This window comes from Tyto alba, unplaced genomic scaffold (genome assembly GCF_018691265.1).
Source record: "Tyto alba isolate M040663 unplaced genomic scaffold, T.alba_DEE_v4.0 Super-Scaffold_2, whole genome shotgun sequence".
In the NCBI taxonomy this organism is placed as follows: Eukaryota; Metazoa; Chordata; class Aves; order Strigiformes; family Tytonidae; genus Tyto; species Tyto alba.
Window position 1 is genome coordinate 72,166,393 of NW_024881282.1, and position 19,066 is coordinate 72,185,458.

The following is a 19,066-nucleotide window of genomic DNA, read 5'->3' on the forward strand; positions in this document are numbered from 1 at the left end:
TTCAGGGAATTAACTAAAAAAATGAGATAGGTAGGTGCTTCATTTTATTTTGCGTCTGTACTTATACTAAAATATCAAGAGAAAAAGATTACTTTTACTCTATGAAACTGAGAAGTCTAAAAGACATGCCTTTTCTCTATATAGAGATGAATTATCAGAGAAAACATTAGGCAATGGTTCTTAGTATTACATATGTTCAATACAATGTCAGTCTTATGAAGTCAATGTAGTATTTGTGCCAAAGAATATACTGGTTTACCTGTATTTCTGTCACATCTCAAAATGGAAAAAGATAAGCATTAAGCTGTTTCATATGAATTGCTTTTGAAAGGCCACCAACTCAAGTATTATAAAATGTTTTTAAACTAATACCTTGGAATTCTATCTGAAATACCTCAAATACATTTATCATAACTACAAGTGGCAGTTAATGCAAATTATCAACCTAAGAGTTCACAGCAGCACTTTACAGAACTCTGCAAAAGCATGGGAAAGGGAGTCCATATAACATCACAAACTGTTAAAAAGTCTCTTTGGTAAGGCATTCTAAAGATTATATTAGAAATTAGTTACATTTATAGACAGGATTAAGGTAGAGATCTCTAGTTATACAGGCAGCACCACCAGATTTAGCCAGCTGTTAGACAAAGAATGTCCATGAAGATATTTATCATGGAAAAAGGTGAAATATATTCCTTGAACAAAAATGTATTGACAAAAGGAGGTATGGAAGGCAACAAATCTCTCCAGATGAAAAGGACTGTAACAATAGCACTTACACTTAAAACATAGAATTGGAGGAACCTCTCGGGTCATAAAGACCAATATCCTACATAAAATAACCACATAAAATAAACTTTTTTCATACATAGCTTTTATTTTCCAGGTGAGGGAGAAGGAAGGGAGGGAGGAGTTGAGGGGGTGGCACTTTAATGCTCTGTGCAATTTGTATCTGCTCTTATATTCAAGGCAAGCATTTCTACTCTTCTTTGCCCCTGAAGCTTCTTTTATATATATATGTACACATTGTTCAGCTTCAAACCTTTTCTTAGCTAAATTAGTAGTAGATTAAGGTGATCCAATTGTTTTAATCACACTGTAAAAAGTTGCACAGTGCAAATTTGTTCAATATTGTTTCATATGAAAGAGGCTTAAAAAAATGAGAAAAGGAATAGTCAAGCTATTAACTTTCGGTATACACATCTAAAATTCACCTAGTTTCTAACTTCTAGGGGAAAGACAGTATTTTTAGAGTGCCTGGAGTGTGAAAATACTGGCAATGAAACTGGTGAATTTACAGTAAGATAAAACACATTGCAGAATTGTTCAGGATTCAAGCCATTTTGCAAAAATGTCTTCAGAAGATCCCAGTAATTTATGCCAACTACATCCCTCAATTTGTACAAATCCTTTGCTGCAGTAGTTCAATATCTTGACCTACAGTGTTAATGAATCTGTATCTCAAACCTATTTTTCTACAGTTTTTCTTCCCTACAGAAATACTGAACCAGTTACTTGGCATTAAACATTTGAATATTAAGCATGGGCCTTGAAAATAAAATAAGCAATGTTCTAAAGATGCTGTAATGAAGGACTAGGTTAATGTGATAACACGTATGTTAAAATCTTAGCAATTTGTCTAATCAGCTTTAGACAAGCATTTCTGCAGCACAATTTACCTCAAACTACATCATGTATCTAAAACAGGTCACATGAACTGCACTGTAAAAAAGTCTTCTTTGCACTGACTTTAAAAAGACAGTAGGGTAAATATAGATGACGATACTGCAGAAATCTAAATTAAAGAAAGACCAGTCCTGTTCAGATGGAATTGGGACTATTTGTCAGCCACTTCTTTAAACCCATCATGATCCGAGTTCCATAGCATATATTTGGGTTTTTTCTAGCTGGAGCCGAAAACTTAAAAGGAAAACATTTATGAAGATTCTTTAAAAAATATCTTAAAGGAATCATTATTCCAGGTATTAGTACATACAAAGACATGTTAGGTCAAATGTCTTATAGCAAGTAATTTCAGGGAAATTTCTTTAAGTAACATTCAGTGAGAACAACTTTTGAAGTCCCTCGGTTTTATTTTAAATATTGATGTGTTTTTTACTAAACACATATATGCACAAATACATATATACCTTCATCCTAAAATAAATGTTCAGTAAAGCACTACCGACAGTGCATACTGAAAAAGCTCTGGAACACCTTTCTGATATTTTTCAATAAAATGATCTTGAAGATTAACTCAGATTACTATATCAGTTCAATTCAGAAAATAATTTTATATTTTTATGATTGAAGCCTATATACAAAACTACTTTGGAACTCATTCACTATACAAAAAATAATAGAAAAAGTCACATTTCTTTTAGGTTTACACAGAAGAAATGTGTCTATCCAAAGTATAACTAAATATAAAGTCCATTTTGGTTCCAAAAAATGAGAAACCGGTAAACCCTTTCAGTAACACCAGAGAATGCTATCAGTAACAGGTGACCTCTCAGAGTATCTATTATATTTCATTTAATATAAAGCAAGAGAACAGAAGGCACAGAATGGTTTGGGTTGGAAGGGACCTTAAAGATCATCTCGTTCCAACTCCCCTGCCATGGGCAGGGACACCTTCCACTAGACCAGGCTGCTCCCAGCCCTGTCCAACCTGGCCTTGAACCCTTCCAGGGAGGGGGCAGCCACAGCTGCTCTGGACAACCTGTGCCAGTGCCTCACCACCCTCACAGTAAAGAATTTCCTCCTTATGTCTAATTTGAATCTACTCTCTTTCAGTTTAAAACCATTGCTCTTTGTCCTGTCACTACAGGCCTTGGTAAAACACCTCCCTCCATCTTTCTTATAAGCCCCCTTCATATATGGGAAGGCTGTGATAAGGTCTCCCTGAAGCCTTCTCTTCTCCTAGGAGAGGTGTTCCAGCCTTCTGATAAATTTTGTGGGCCTCCTCTGAATCTGCCAGAAGTGCCAGAAGTCACTGTTCGCACAGCATTTCAACATTTCTGCTTGCAATTGAACCATTTAATGAAAAGTGCTAGAGCTTAGCTTAAACCCCCTTCTATCATCTGGCTAAGCTGTTCTGCCAAACTTTGAACTGGTGTAGTTCAATGAAAAAATTAAATATTCTGCTAAAAGAGATACTGACATCTGAGAGTATCGAAAGTGATACAGGCATTTGGGGTTAGCAGTATCTCATACTGTCAGCATATCATCTCTTAGAACATATTTGCCAACATCAGAGTTCTAAGATAATCAGAAATAAGAAAAAAAAAAAAAAAAGGAGTTCTAAGAGCAAATGTAAAACCCAGTATAAATTAAACTATAATGAACAAGAGCACAGTAAGGATTCCCTTTTACATTTTGATAGACTTCAGAAACCAAAATTTTTTTTTTATATGTAGTCATTTCTCATTTCTGTAAGAATTAAGGACCTTTCTCTCCAATAATGCAGTTTCGTCAGTTAAGAGAACCAGCAGGTTCTACCGCTGTGCTTGAGTACAGTCAGTCACCACAATTCTTCTCTACAACGGATGAAAAATCGGGAATCTCTCCAACCAATATAACTTGCAATTTGAAATGTTACCAATCTCCTAGGCATTCTGCTCTGGGCATTTATTCAGTTTTTGGTACAGAAAATACAAACAGAGCACAACTGTTAACAATGTTCTGGAATTAATCTCCACAAAAACAAAACCAGAGGTAGTCCCAGTTCTGGACCTTCAAAACACCAAACTGAACAATGGGGTCATAGCTCAAACTGCTACTTTCAGTCAAAGGCAAAGACAGAAGAAAGCTTTATTTTGCCAGGTATGTTATCCTAAAAATATGTAAGATCTTTCCCTGTTAAAACACTCTCCTATTGGAAGAGAAGGAGATGCCAATAGTGGAGGGCTCTTAAAGACAAGGGTCAGCTGAAAGAATGTGTTAACTCAGGCAGCAGATGATGATGCAGATGAGACAGAGAATGTCAAAACTGAAAATATGTCATACCAACCTACAGCCTTGAAGGGAATTGTAACCGCAGGAAAAATAGTAGCTAGAGGTCTCTCTTGATATAGTTCATGTTTTCTTCAACAGTAGCATACCATTTGGCAAAATAAATAACATTTTGTTCTAGAGATGTAACTTCCTTACTGCTGTAGTGGGCCACAGGCACTTCAGAGAAGTGCTAGGAAATGCAAAACCGGGGATGATACTGAGTAACTTGCTGGTACTCAGGAAAGAACCAAAGGGGCTGTTGCACAGGCTCCTTTGAAAAATAGTCACTTATACTCCTCCCTGCAGAGTTAGATGAGATACTTCCCTGTTATTTGAGAGCAATCAAGTGTTTGAAGAAAGGTGTCCAAAGAAACAGTCCATCCAGAGATCAAAATAAGACACAGGCCACAGTCTTCAGGAGATCAATAAGATCAATAAATTGTTACATGAATGCAAAACCCTCTACCATTATATTTGTTATTCCTGTACTGTGGCCAAAGTCCATTTATTGAAAAACATGAACAAAATCTTTTAAATAAACCTCTACACCAAAAATATTGGAAAGGATAGTCTAAATATGGTTCATATATTTTCAAATAGTCACTGCATAACATCTTCCTATTTTCAGGGTTAACATAAAAGCACATCCATAAAGAAATGCCTTCCCAAAACATCTACAATAAGCAATTTTGCCAGCCATCTGTGCAAAAAGCAGTGTAACTTCCCTTTAAACTGAGAAAAAAAAAAAGCTAAACAAATCCCCAGCCCAACAGCAGAACAACACACCTGGTCAAATATGAGCCTAAGCATGAAAACATTCTGGTTTGAATTTAGCAACAAATAATATGCAGAGCAGGAAGATTGTGGTTAATCAATGATACCTAGTTTTGCCCACGTTTTTGACACTTCTGTACATAGTTCAGCATCCAAGTGCATTTTTGCGTTACTGATAACATTCAAGGCATACCTCTAATAAACATTGTTTGGCATGCCAGATGCTGAACTAGCTGTCAACGTGGTTTTTTTTTCACATAATAGCCTTATGGTTAGAGCACTCACTAGGAAAGCACTAAATTACATCTAAAAACGGAGAGATTTCATACCCCCAGGTTGTAGCAGAGAAGAAGTGGGAAAATATCCACTCATAAAGCTAATCTCAGTGAAGGACTTGTTACTACTTCTTCAGTGGAGTCACTAACCAAAGAGTGAAAGATTAACAGGACCCCAGTAAAAGATGATACAATCTAGCCCATGTTTACACACTCAGCCAGAGCAGTGGGGCTCTACTCCATGCTCCCAGTACTGTTTTCATAGTGTATGGTAAGAACAATAAAGTAGACTGCATAAACAGAGAAAAAAAAAAACAAGTCAAAGTAGTCTTAACCTCTCTCCTATCAACCCTGCTCAACATGGAATACTCCTCTGCCACATATTTAGATGAAAATATCAATTTCTGTCTAGTTTCCTGCCCCTACCTGTTTCCCATTATAACCATCTATATCAGTGGTAATACTTGCAATTTAAGTAAGTTACCAGAATTCAAATACAATTGAGAAATTGTAAATGGTGCTTACTTAGCCTTAAAGGAGTTGAATTCAACATTAAAAGCAGTAAGAAGACATTTCTTATGTTGGTGCCAATGACTTCTATGTAATACATCATCTGGACAGACTACAACGCAACTGGTGAGACAATCCCCATGTCAGTTTGGTACTCACATTGACAGGTAGTATGTTGTAGAGGCTATTAAATTCAAAGCACTGGTTCTAATTCAAAAAATGAACCTTCTTGAAAAGAAGCAGCTGGGATGTTATATAGAGAAATAAAATTTTAATATATTGCTTTTCTTATTTAATGTTATGAAAGCATTATTTTTCATTTCTATACAGAAACTAGACTGAAAAATATTGAATACTGACAGTTGCTCTATCTGTCACATTTATTCTGTGTGCAGAGTTTAGAAAGATACAAACACGGTAATTCTTGAAGAAAACATAGTAAAATTACAAATCAGTAGGACAGATTTTAAAAATCTGTCTTTTTCATTTATAAAAAAAAAAAAAAAAAGAAAGTGATTTGAATGATACAGGATCAGTAACAGGAGCTGTAGGCCTTCATTCTGAGGTGACTTGTCTGCATCGAACATAAATCAGCAGTGACCATTTATTGTCTAACAGCTGTTCAGTAGCCTGCATGTGATGATATGGTAGCTCCTGTTGGAGAGTTGTCCAGGTGACAGTCACAGCTATTTGCCATCCCTGCTGGCAGTCTCAAATAATGTAAGAGAACAATAAGACCTAGAGACCATAGCAGCCCATGTCTTCTCAACAGAAAGCAATTCCAGAAGAGAATGATGAAAAGGTATTTCTCAAATGAGCAGTGTCCACCCAATGTGTAAAAACAATATCTCAGTTTAAGGTGAGATTAATAAAATATTTTTCATGGGAATTATCTTAATTTTGCATGGTACCATGCCAAATCTTTGAGACACTTTTTTTTTATTAATACTAAGGCCTTGATTTTTCTTCTCAACAAATTCCACAGATTTAAATGTTAGACTGCAGAATTGGTCCTTTAATATAATCTACCAGTATTTCATCACTGCAATGTTCTTATTTTGTATTCTACAAGTTAAACAAATAGTGAATTAGGAACACATTTCCTCTTTCCATTTATTACTACTATGAAAGAACTTGCACCTACCATGCAGAACTGTAGAGTTATGGGAAATATTTTGCATTTTGGAGTTTTATATTCTTTTTTTCCTAGTATTATCACCATTTAGTCAGCATAAACACTGGGGTTCATATTGCTCTCTTTTATACACAATATTTAAAACAAGAAGGTGAACTTTCAAAGTACCATTCAGTTCTGCTGGTTCCTTTCAAGAAATCTATTTTCTTGCCCTTAGAAATATTATCTTACCAGAACAGCAAAACCTGTAACACCACAGGGGTCTAATGTTCTATTCCTTATGTTCACTGAACAATATGAAATAAGGAAAGGCAAACCTCGTAATAGCCACAACTTTTCCAAATCTGAATCATATGTTGTATAAAAAGTCACCATTTACATATAAAAAGCACCTCAGTATTTACAGGAAAGCCAACTGAAAAATGCACAAAAAAATGATTCTGAAGCAAAAACATGTTCTTTCAATTCCTAATGTAGTATGCAGCTGTGATACCACAGAGAATTTCTTTAATTTGACCAAACTTTCTAACACAAAAAAATGCAAATTTCAGTTACAAATGATAAAAAAACAATTTAATGTACCTTTACAACATAAAAACAGTAACTTAAAGAACTCATTGTAGGTACTCCTGTCTGGTCAACTACTGTTCTTTAAACAATAATGCAGAATGCATGTTTGTGATCCAGAAATGTCACAACTCCTCTAATTCTGAATTGCCACACTCTACCAGGATAGCCTTCTGAGACTGTTTTTAGATTTAGTGATGCTTCTGTTAAGTAACCTAACTCCCTGATGGTCACACCAAGGACCATAAACTGACTGTTTCTACAACTTCATTTTTGCCTTCTCTTGTTGAGAACCCACCAAATCAGACCATTTTTCTTCAGTTGGAGAATATTACGTTATATTTATCACTATAGCAACAACCTAATTGATTTAATGCAGGTTTCTCTTCCACCATAGGATGGAGCCACTATCCCTAAGTATAATCTAAAATTTAAGAAAGAAAAAATGATCAGTTTATCATTTTATCATGTCAAAGAGAACATAATTGGGCTTCAGAAATTAGAGTACAAATTAAATGACTAATAGACTATACATATACATCCAGAACATAATTCATAAATATGTTTATCTGTCAAGTGGACTCAGAGTATGGTGTTTACTGGTTGCTCCCTGTAATAGGGATGACTATTGCACAACAAATACATTCCCAGAAACAAAGATTCACAAAGTAATTAGGGGAAGAGAAAGCAATATTCATATAACCGATTCAGGAATAAGATTTGTCAGACTACCAGATTAAAAATTAAATAAGTAAGGTAGATCAAAAGTTTTATTTATACTGCTATAAAAAAATGGAAAAATTAAAAAGTTCTGATTTTTTGGGGAGCTGCAGGGTTTGATGTAAATGTAGTAAAATGATACAGTGAGGCATAATCAGATACAAGGTTCCTGTAATCACTTTAATAATATTAAACACATTTATTGTTTATTACAGAAGTTTACTAGGTATCAGAGATGTACATTGGTATACTTCCATATACCTGAATATAAGGTGTGTGGAAAAATACAGAACACCTTACATTGTCAAGTTCTTTTCTTTTACTTCCTGAGAAATATGGCAAGGTTGTTATTATTAAAACATAACTAAGTCATTCCCACCCTCAGTTATGCTCTTCTTCAAAAAATCAGGCATTAGATGAAAAAAAAACTGAATAAACCCTAGATGATTTTTAAAAGAATTCATAAAATTACAGTACTACTTTACCGAGAAATATCTTCACATTTTTTTTCTTGATTTTTAAACATCTTCACCCTTTCCACAGAGCAAAAACATTTTTTGCAATTTTTCCAATACTACCGCTAGAGAAAAATGTTCATGGTGCTTCATTAACATTTGGAATTGCAGATGTCAAATCAGTGAAACATTACATAAATGGTGGAGTGTTTTGACACTGCATATTTTAAGCTGCATGGTGCCTTTCAGCACTATATGTAATGAAGAGCGTACTACATGTTTGAGGAACACCATCTATACTGGCTGAGAGAACTAATTAGAAACTGGTCATTTAAGCACACCAAAAATTGTCTTCATATTATTGGCAAACATTTGCATTGTTCAGCATCACTAAACAATGAAAAAAAAAAAAAAAAAAAACAAAAACAAACAAACAACAACAACAAACAATTCAAATATTCAAATAGACAGCTTTATTCCTTAGAACAGAACACAGTCAAACCTCTCACTGTATAATATAAATAATTTTTAAGGTTTCAGAGTTTACAGTTAACTCTTTCTGACACTATGCTGGTAGAAGATACCTACACAGAACAACCTGTATCTTCTCATAACGAGCCTGGGACCCTCCCAACATTTCTATCATAAACTTAATAAATTATTTCCTATTACTAATATCCAGCTGAATTCCCTTTACACTTGAACTATTCATCCTGTAATATGTATTTACTGAGTCACTTATCTCCCAGTATGCACATAAATTCTTTTAAATCTCAGTATGTTGTTTAGTATACCCTTTATATTAGCATATTAAATATGACATTAGGTATAAAATGAAATTATTTAAAAGTATGTCCTGTTTGATATGATTTTTTACTGTAATGCAAAATGTGCTTATTTACAAAAAAAAAATACAGAATATGGAATAATTTTTGGAATAAGACTCTTGCGCTGATGTCAGTATGAAAAGTCCCTGCAACAGGCAAAAAAAATGTGAATTAAAGGTTCTCTTAGGCAATTACAATTTTGTTTCAAAAAAAAAAAAAAAAAAAAAAACACAGAAAAATGGAGAATATAATACAGTTGGAGGGAACTGAATAGAGGGTTAAGAAATGCAGCAGGCACACTCTTGAAAACCAGAATCTATTTCCTATTCATCATAACCTACACCTATTACAGCTCAACAAGACAAGCCTAATGCAGAGTCTTTTATGCTTCAGCTAATGAAAGGAATATGCACTATGGCTAAATTATAGACTGAATTCAGCTCAGGTTGGGAAAATACAGTGTAGATTCATTTTGGCAGAGTTGTGCAGGTCCCTCCTGATAAATTACGTATTTTTTTATTATTGCATAGAAACTGCTTTTTCTATGCTCTTTGAAAGATTCCCACTCTGGTACTATGGACTAACTTTCATTCCCCAGAAGTATGGGCATTAACTGTATTTATATTACATAACTGGTTGAAAATTACTCTTGCCGAGAGCAAAAATACTAACAAGAAAAAATACAGACCTTTAAAAGTGTTAATAGTCCAGGCATTTGATTCTTACAGGTAAGATTCTTATCTGTAACTCAGTGTGATTAATGGGCAATCTATCAAGTCTGAAAAAGAGTATACAAAACTCTACCAATAATCTGTGATGCAGTACTAAAACTGATAGCATGGGTTTACTATACTGCTGAGGATATGCTAAGGAAGTGCTGGGGTTTGTTCCAATGTAATTTCACAGTCAGAGAATCACATATGATCCCAGTGATGTTAAGGCATCTGTCACTTGACTAAGTATGTGCTTCCTAAAGGAATGTAAGCAAAACAGCTCCTGTTCATAGAAAGTGGATGGGGGTAGGAGAGTGTGTATGTGGAGGGAGCAGCCTGGGAGGAAGCTGGTAACAGCCGATAATAAACAGTGAGCAGTGGATCACGGTTACTACCACTAAAAAGTTTGTTCCTGAAATCCAAGAGGTGTTTCTGTTCGGACTGGAAAGGCCACATCTACAGCCTAAGGACATCTCACGCTCCTGAGAAGCAGCAGTATTAAAGCGACCGTCTACCTGCTTTACCATGGGGGGAGGGACAGATGGATCGAGGTGGCCGGTCTAAGGCCCGGTTCCTACGCCTGCCTGCTTCAGAGCTCGGCCTTTGGCAGAAGCGTTACCTCGGAGGGGAAGGGTGTGGATTTACACCCAGCAAAAGCACCAGGACAAACATGTACTTACTGCAGTAAGCGATTAGGAGACTAGCCAGGATCATAATAGCCCAGAAAGTTGAGGACATGCTTGGCAAGGCGTTGGCATCTTTCCTACTGCTTCTCCTGGGAGATGGAGCCATTGAAGCCACCTCCCCGGTGAGGGGGGAGGGGGGGTGGTGGTGGGGGGAAAGTCAGACAGCTTCACCAGCCAGCTCTCCCCTTGACTGATGGCCTTTCTCCACGTGTAATCCTCAAGGAAGGCATCTTCCCATGACCCCCGCGGTTCGTCAGCAGCAAAACGGTCCTGTTGCAGGAATCATCCTCCAGCCCGAAAGCCAAGGCGACTCTAAAGCATGCAGGACTTCGGCGCAGCGGCCGCAGCCAGCTTTCCTCCCGTTACTGTGGTGCGTTTCACTACCGTGGTGGGTTTTACTGGGACTCGGATGCCTGGCGTAGTGCTGAGCTTTAAAGATGTCCCACGAAGGAGCCCCTTTTTCCCGGTTTGTTTTGTTTGGGTGTTTTTTTCCCTTTCCTTTTTTAGTTCGCGGGGGGTGTTCCGCTTGCTGTCCTTTCCCCTGCCTCCTCCCCCTCCCCGGGAGGCAGACCTCCGCAGGCCGGGGCCGGGGCCGGGGCCGAGGCGGTGCTACCGCGGGGCGGCCTCCCCCGCCCGCCCTCCCGCCCGCCGCCGCTCTAGGGCGACCCGCGCTCAGGCCGCCGCCGCCGGCCCGCCCAGGGCAGCATGGCCGCGGGGGCCGTGGGCACGGAGCGGCGAGGGCAGCCCGCCGGCCACCGCCGCCCGCCCGCGGGGGAGGGCTCCGCCAGGCAGCTCCGTGAGGCGAGGGCGATCCGAGCCCGGCACCCGCGGAGGGGCGGGGGGGCGGCGGTGCCCGCCAACGGCTGCGGCGGAGAGGCGCCCCGTCCCTCCCGGCGAGTCCAGCCTGAGCTCCCCTCCCGGCCGGTCCTGCGGGCTCGACGGGGCGGAGGCGCGAAGGGCGGCCGAATCGGCGGCGGGCGGGACACTTGGCGAGAAGGGTCGTCGGTGGGTCTCCTCCTCTCCGCACTCCGCCAGCCCCGCGCTCAGGCTCTGCTGCCCGAGCGGCGCCGGCCCTTCAAGTAAAAAGAAGGAGGAGGAGGAGGAGGAAAAGGAGGAGGAGGAGGGGGACGGCGGTCACGCCCACAGGTGAAGAGCGCACGGAGCGGTCCGTCCCCCGGCGCCGCGCCACCTGCGCGTCCCCGCCGGAGCTGCGCTCCCGCCCCGCGGGCGAGCATCGCCCTGCACACCCGCCCGCCCGGCGCTGCCGGCTCCTCGCCCCGCTCCTTCGCTCGCCTCCTCCGGTGCGACACTGCGCCCGGCGAGTTTCACCCGTGGCGGGGGGGGAAGGAGGAGCCGCGGGGGGGACTCCCCGCAGCGGCGTCTCCCAGTCGTGCCGGGGGAGGGGGGGGGGGGTGTCGGGTCAGAGCGAGTCGTGCGGCGGGCAGGGGCCGAGGGGGACCAGCCCGGTGGCTCTGCGGGAGGAGAGCCAGCGCCAGCCCCCAGCCTCTACCCACGGCCTTCGGCGGCGAGTCGGCGCGGAGGAGCCTCCGGGAGGGGAATGGAAGGGGAAGGGGGAGGGAGAGGAGCAGAGGCTGTCCCCGGCCGGAGCCCCCTCGGGGCGACTTTGCTCCGGGCTGAGATGGAGCCTAGGCAGAAGGAGAAGGGGCACAGGGAGTTCTTCCCGTCCCCTCACCTCCACGGTGCCGCCCGAAGTCTCCACGGTGTGTTCTGACTAGTCACGGCCACAGGTGTTAATGGAACCCTTCCTCCTGCGGTGTTCACCAGCGGTCCTTACGGGGACCGTTGGCGCGCAGTTGCTGTCGCTGTGGTGGCAGGGAGACATGGATGTGAAACCCACTTTACAGTGCTCCAGTTCACAGGTATGCCAGTTGCCTTTGTGGAAATAATAAAAAAATTGAAATGTTTTAAGAAGGACCAGGTAGTTGAGCTTTTCCATTCGGAGCCTCCTTAGCAATGTCCTCAAATTAATATGTTACGTTCTGCAGAAGGTAGTCACTTTCCGAGGACAGGCAGGATTGGCAGACTAGAATTGGAGCTTGGTCACAATATGTCCCAGCAGTCTCCTGCTGTGTTTTGCTTGCATAATGAAAATACCATGAAAAAGTAGATCGTATTCCTTCAGTAGGCCCAGGTTTGTCTGATTGTCTGCCACTTAAATATCTGGACTTAAAATCGTATATGAATGGTACATTATTTACAAGACAGGACTGTAGGGACTTTTTTAGGACAGCTGCACTTGACTAGATACTTGGAACTAAGTTCAGTTTTGCACCATGAGGTTTGATTACAGATCTGATTTTCTACCTAAGTAGTTTGTATCCTGAACTGGTTGGGCAATAGGCTGATGTGTTCGAGGAAGCTTCACAGAGATGAAGCTTTAGCTATCGTTTGGGTATAGGCACAATATCCCCTTCCAAGATGTGACTTTCCCTTATTTCCAGTGAGAATTTCTTTTCTATTACATTTAAAAACTAGAATAGAGCACGGCTCAAGCATTAAGGCAACATGCTAAGCTTTACTCTTCTCCCCCACATCATTTAAAAGAGCATTTTATCATTATTTTGTATTTAGAGACTAAACCTTTGTAACACCTTCTCTCCATAACTTGGACACTAGGTTTTCTTTGTAAGTCAATATAAATTCCATAGCTCCTTTGGTATCCTGAAGCATTAGTTCAATTTGATGTTGTAAAATACTACTGCATAATGAGCTTTTTAAAAAATAGGACTTGCAAATTTCCTATTCTCAGAACAAATGTAAATAAGTATTAAGCAACAAAAATGCCTCACCATGATGTGCTACTGTTCATTGCAATTCCAGGACTAACATGTAAATTAAGCAGTTTTTTGTATGTATGAAAAGAAATTTGATTTCCATTACAGCTGCGAGTATTGAATGTACAGTTGAATAACATATTTTAACTATTACTAAAAAGAAAAATCACGAATATCTTGACAAGAGATACATAGTATGACGTATAGATTAAGAGAATTCAAAGCCACAAGGGATAGCTGTAACAGTACATAGGCTGCTATACCTTTCAGTATAGTCTGTAGAATTTTATACAGTACATTTTATAGTTTACCCATTAAGTTGTAGTTATACACGAGGATTTCTCTTCGAAATACATTCAGCTTTCATTCTGAGGAGCGGGAGTCATGATTACTGTTCACCTAAATAAAGCCTGAATCTTGATGCAGAGACTAAAGTATTGCTTTGCTAGTTCTGGAAGCTGATATTGTTCACTTGGGACCAGCTTAATTCTCATGTTGGAGAACTACTCAGTTACTCAGAAAGTAAGGTACTATTCATTGAGAATAAGGACCACTGAGCTGAGGCCTTTGTGTTTCTATCTACATCTACCTTTAATAGTTTTACATAAGGCATTTTATATGAAGAAAGATTTTTCAAACACTACATTCTTATTTGATTGCCAAAGACAATATAAGACTTAAAACCACTCTTAAAAATGTAATTTGATGTCACTGCTGATTTATTCTATAGGTGTCTGGCTGTTTTGCACCACCTTGTGTTGAAAAGTACCTCACCCTAGAGTGACACTACTTACAGAGTAAAATCTTACTCAGTGAAAAAGTGGCAGAATATGATCTTAATTTGCTTGCCTCTTTCCTGACATGTCCCTTTCACATTGATTTTCAAGGAAAATGTGTGAAGTCTCTGTATTTAATACCACCCTCGTTTCCCAATATATTTCCAGTATTCAGACCTTTGTGTGTACAGAAATGTAGAAACAATGATTAAACTCGTGGACAGATGTCTGAAAGCAGAAGAGAAAGCAGAAACCCAAGGTAAAGGCTGTATATCAAAGTGAAATAATCTTGTCAGGAATCATATTTATTCCCATACAATCAAAGACACAGATCTCCTGTTCTGCCATTGCTGTTGGAAAAGTTAATATCTACAGGCAAATTAAAATAATATTGAAGCTATTTATTAAGTTAGGTTGTGCCATTGCTCCAATTGAAATTACAAGCAAAATGTTTCTACTGACTAGAAACAGGCATAATTTGAAGCCTGTTGTACGCTGTATCTATGTGTCAGAGAGTTTGTCCATGATGTGTATATGCACTGCTGCTTTCTGCTAGGATGTCAGACCTGTAAAGCTTGTGCAGTGATGCTGACCTCTATTACAGGTGCAGCCTACAGAGGATAAATTCTAACATTCGTTTAGCATCAAGCATGTACATAGTAGAAGGAAGGTAACATTCTTTAGGTCTTTACAGAGAGATCTTCTGTTCTTTTTGAGTTTGCTTATTTACTTTGAAAAGAGAAGGTTTAAGTAAACAGTAAAAAAAAAAAGTAAAAAGTGGGTAAATTCTATGGCAGTACACTGATTCAATGTACTTCATAAAGAATTACCAACCAATAATATTCAAGGTAACAATTGAGTTTTGGCTTCAGATAAAGTAAAATTCTTCAATTAATTCTAAATGTTGATTTTAAAGAAAGAACAGGATAATCTCTGAGTGTGCATTATTGTTTAGATCTGTTGATTTTGAGATAAATATGAGTATAATAGATGTAAAGTAATAGCATCAATAAACACTTTTTTTTTAAACAATGTTAAAAACATGACTTACATACAAGAACTATGTAACATCAGCTTGTTGTTTTGTCTTCACAGAATTTTCAGCAGAAGAGCAGTGGAGCTTAATACTAAGAAAATAAGCTCTGCAACTTTCCTTAACCATTTATATTTTCAACAAAGTAGTTAAAAGGCTCTATATGTCTCTAACAATCTACAGTAGCATTTTAACAATAGCAAGTATCAGAAAAAATGCAAGGGAACTGCAATTTTCTTCCATCTTCCTTGAGAAGAAGGGATCAGTGGAGATCAGTCAGATGATACAGATTCATGGTTAAAGAAAAACAATGTTTTCAGTTAGATTTTGTGAAAATATTTGCAATATTTGTATTTGCTAATCTTAGGCCGTGTTTAAAAAAAAAAAAAAAAAGAAGATTAAAGTAGACACCTCAATAATTTTTTTAATACCTTCTTTAGTGCCCATAATTTTGGTCATCTATTTAATAGGGAAGGTTTGCATTAACCAGAAAATTATTTTATTTGTGACAAAGAAAGAAAAAGGAAGAAAGAGCGACAGAGTGTGTAGATGCATGCTGATTTCATTGTCAAATTATAGGGAGTGAGTTCAGTCCTTCAATAACAGGAATCAGAAATCATATTTCAGCTTAAATGGCAGAGAATGGCATATATCTGAAACTATGGGATCATGAACTTAGCTCTCACCCAGTATTTCAGTGAAAGTATTTATTTACAGAGTACTTAAAAAATTAACGGAGAGAGATTTTGATACATGTTCATGCAACAGGCTTTTTTCAAGGTCAGTAACAGTAAGGTCCTTAAGAACTGTTGACAATTCTCTTAATGCATAGTCAAAATAGATTTACAGGGAAAGTGTCAACCATTCAGATACAAAAGCTAAGTCAAGTTGCTTTATGGCATTATATTGTCTATGTGCCAGGTGCTCCCACCGATGAGAGCTTTGGTTGGTTGCTACAAACCTATAGCTGTGATGTGTTACTTGTAGACTGTGCCTTTTGACTGATCTTCTTTCTGTAACAGATTCAAGCTACCAGTTAGTAGTGGTTTTTTTCTAGCCATTATTAATTTAGCTGTGTTTTTTCCTAACTTTAATTGCCTGTTAATGACATTATAGATGTAGTTTGGAAAGCTGTATGTGGTTTTGATTAACAGGAAAGCCTTCATAAATTATGGGAAAACCTCACCCAGTAAAATAAAATACATATTGTTGTTCAGTGGCAGCTATGTTAACCTATCCAATTATTTGTAAAACCAAACATAAAAAAAAGCAAGAGAGTGACAGTGGAAATACGCTACCAATACAAAACATTTTTATACCTGTCTGTATAACTGATGTGTTGTCACAACACCCATATTATCATTCTGACCAGATATTATTTATAGACTTTACACAAAAATGCAGAAAGAGCATGAAGGAGAAACACTTAAACATGCATTTTGATTCCATTTTGTGTCAAAGTCAAGTCTGCAGTTTTTATAAAAAATTGGCATCAACATAATATCATATGAAAATGTTTCCGCCATTTTTTTCAAGAAATCCTAGCTATTGATGACCAGAAGATTAAATGAACTTTTGTAAAATTACTGTGTTCTCAGATCATTAAAATATCAAGATTAAAGAAACTACTTTACTGTTGATATGCAAGAAGTCCAAATATCAGAACTAAGGTTGGCTTATAATAAACTACAGCTCTTTATAGCACATACTAATAAAATGTTTATTTTTATGATGTGGGTGTGTAAGATTGTTTCTTTGCACTGAAATGCCTACAACTGATGTGGTACATAAGTACGCTTCTGTCACTTAGCAACCTTCACTGGTTTGGAAAAAAAAATTTGGGGGTATCTGGAATGCTATTATTGAAAATGTCTGGAGTTTAGAAAATTACCAAATCATTCAGAAGTGAGTCATTACCTGAGCTACAGTGATGCAATATAGTGGATTTGACAGCAAGAACAGAAATAACTAACTTACATACATGGATAATTTAGGAAGGTGAGTTATTTTAAAAAAAATTAGGAAAGAAATCAGAACATGAAACAGCAAACAAACCTGAAATAAATCCAAATATGGGAAATTACTTTCATTACAGTAAATAGATAATAAGAGGGATATGAAATCATAACTATGAGCAAATTTCTGTCTTGGAGATTACGTAAATTATTAATCAGATCTCTTGTGGGTTAGGTCTAGTTTCATTTTATATATTGTAGTGAAAGTGTTGCTGAATTCAGTACTTTTACAAAAGTGTCCAGAACAACCTGCTTTTGATACGTAACCAATAACATATATCTTTTACAATAGATTTTAATCAAGGAAAGAATAAAATACTTGTTTGGGAATTAATTCTATTTTGTCTTTTTTTTCTCTTATTTCCTTTTACTAGTTTTCCTTCAGTGATATACCATGATTTGGTAACTTACACATCACACAGGAGTTAAGAAGTGTACAGTCACAAAGACCTAATTTTTTTTTGTCACTCCTGGTCTTTTTCAGTCCCATATCAGTAGTTTCCCTGCACTGACTTCTCTAGAGGAGAGAAATCAAGGTATCCTATACATGTCTGTATACATACTCAGCAACCACACATTCGAGAGAAAAAGCATCATTGCAGGTCTGGCAGCTGAATGATCCTGTCTTTGAGGGAGTGTGCTCTGAAGCCATCTATGGATTTACTATGTAAATCATTATTTCCCTCAACGTTTTAACACACCAGAGAGGTAAAGGCATATGTGGCTAGTTATGTGTCCTCTTGGCATTTTCTGGATATCTCACCATTTCTTCACAAACCTTGCTGTAGGAGAAGAAAGAGGTGTTATTGTCTGGAGGTGGAGTACTGGGTTACGATCTGAGAGCTGACTTCTGTTGCTAACAAAGCCAATACATTTTCTGAGCAGCTTTTTGACAATTGTTTCAATGTCTCTTGCTGTGTTAGTTTCTTTGTAAAGATCTGGAGGTTTTTGATTAAATATTCCGTTTGAAGGTGAAGCAAGGGACAAACATTTTACAAATGTATTGTTAAGAACTCAATGATAGGGCAGTCAGTGCAGGTGTGTTCTGCCTAAACTGGTACTTGAATTGATAAATCCACCATACAGCAATGTGGTTGATCAGTGAGTAGTAGGAAATTTCCTCAGAAAAAAAAAAAAATGTTGAAAAACTGAGCAAAGCTGCAGATTTGAAAGCTAAAATTTCCATCTAGAGCTGATAAGACTTACTGACAATGTGCTTTGTTTGCATTCTCCCATTTGCCAGTTCAACTACTGGCTCCTTACAGTAGAATTAAATGGGGTTTCTGGTATCATTATGCTATCTTTCAGAAAACATCTAACTTTATGTAACTAGGAAATCCTCAAACAAATCATCTCCTTCCTGAAAATCAGAAGCCATTGGCTTACTGTAAGTCATAGTGTACGAACTGCAGCCTATGAACCTGGTGGACTTTTTCTGAGAAGCAGACAAGCTGTCTCTTAAGTGATATGCTGAGGAGCAGACAAGGGTTGAAATTTCCAGTGGCTTTTCTGGCCAGCTGAAATGCATGGTTCATTGTCAAACACATTCTGTTTCTATCTTCTAAAATAGGATTTTAGGTGTAAAGGATATGAGAAGAAAGGGTACTAGAAGGTAGAATGGACAACAGTAAATTACAAAAAGGAGCAATTACATTTTCTTTGAAAGGCTTCAAAGGTAGATCAGCGATTTACTAGAGATCTTGCTAGTAAAATTGTTTTTCCTTTGGGATTTTTAGCTTTGGGTGCATTTTTTTTTTTTTTTTTTGGGGGGGGGGGTTGCGGCAGTGGG

At 38.4% G+C, this 19,066-nt stretch overlaps 1 protein-coding gene across 7 annotated transcripts in view; it reads right to left on the reverse strand.

Moving 5' to 3' along the window:
- Positions 1–11,274, reverse strand: part of TAFA5 (TAFA chemokine like family member 5) — a 494,345-nt gene extending 483,071 nt beyond the window's left edge. For 3 of the 7 annotated variants that reach the window (XR_004406012.2, XR_004406011.2, XR_004406010.2), the window contains exon 1: positions 10,653–11,274. Coding sequence is in view for 2 of the 7 variants with exons in the window: in XM_032985108.2 (XP_032840999.1) it covers positions 10,653–10,764 (112 nt within the window). In the remaining 5 variants the exon portion in view is untranslated. The remainder of the gene's footprint in view (positions 1–10,652) is intronic. The other 4 variants (XR_004406016.2, XM_032985109.2, XR_004406013.2 and 1 more) reach the window with 3 other exon arrangements.
- Between the last annotated feature and the right edge of the window lie 7,792 nt (positions 11,275–19,066).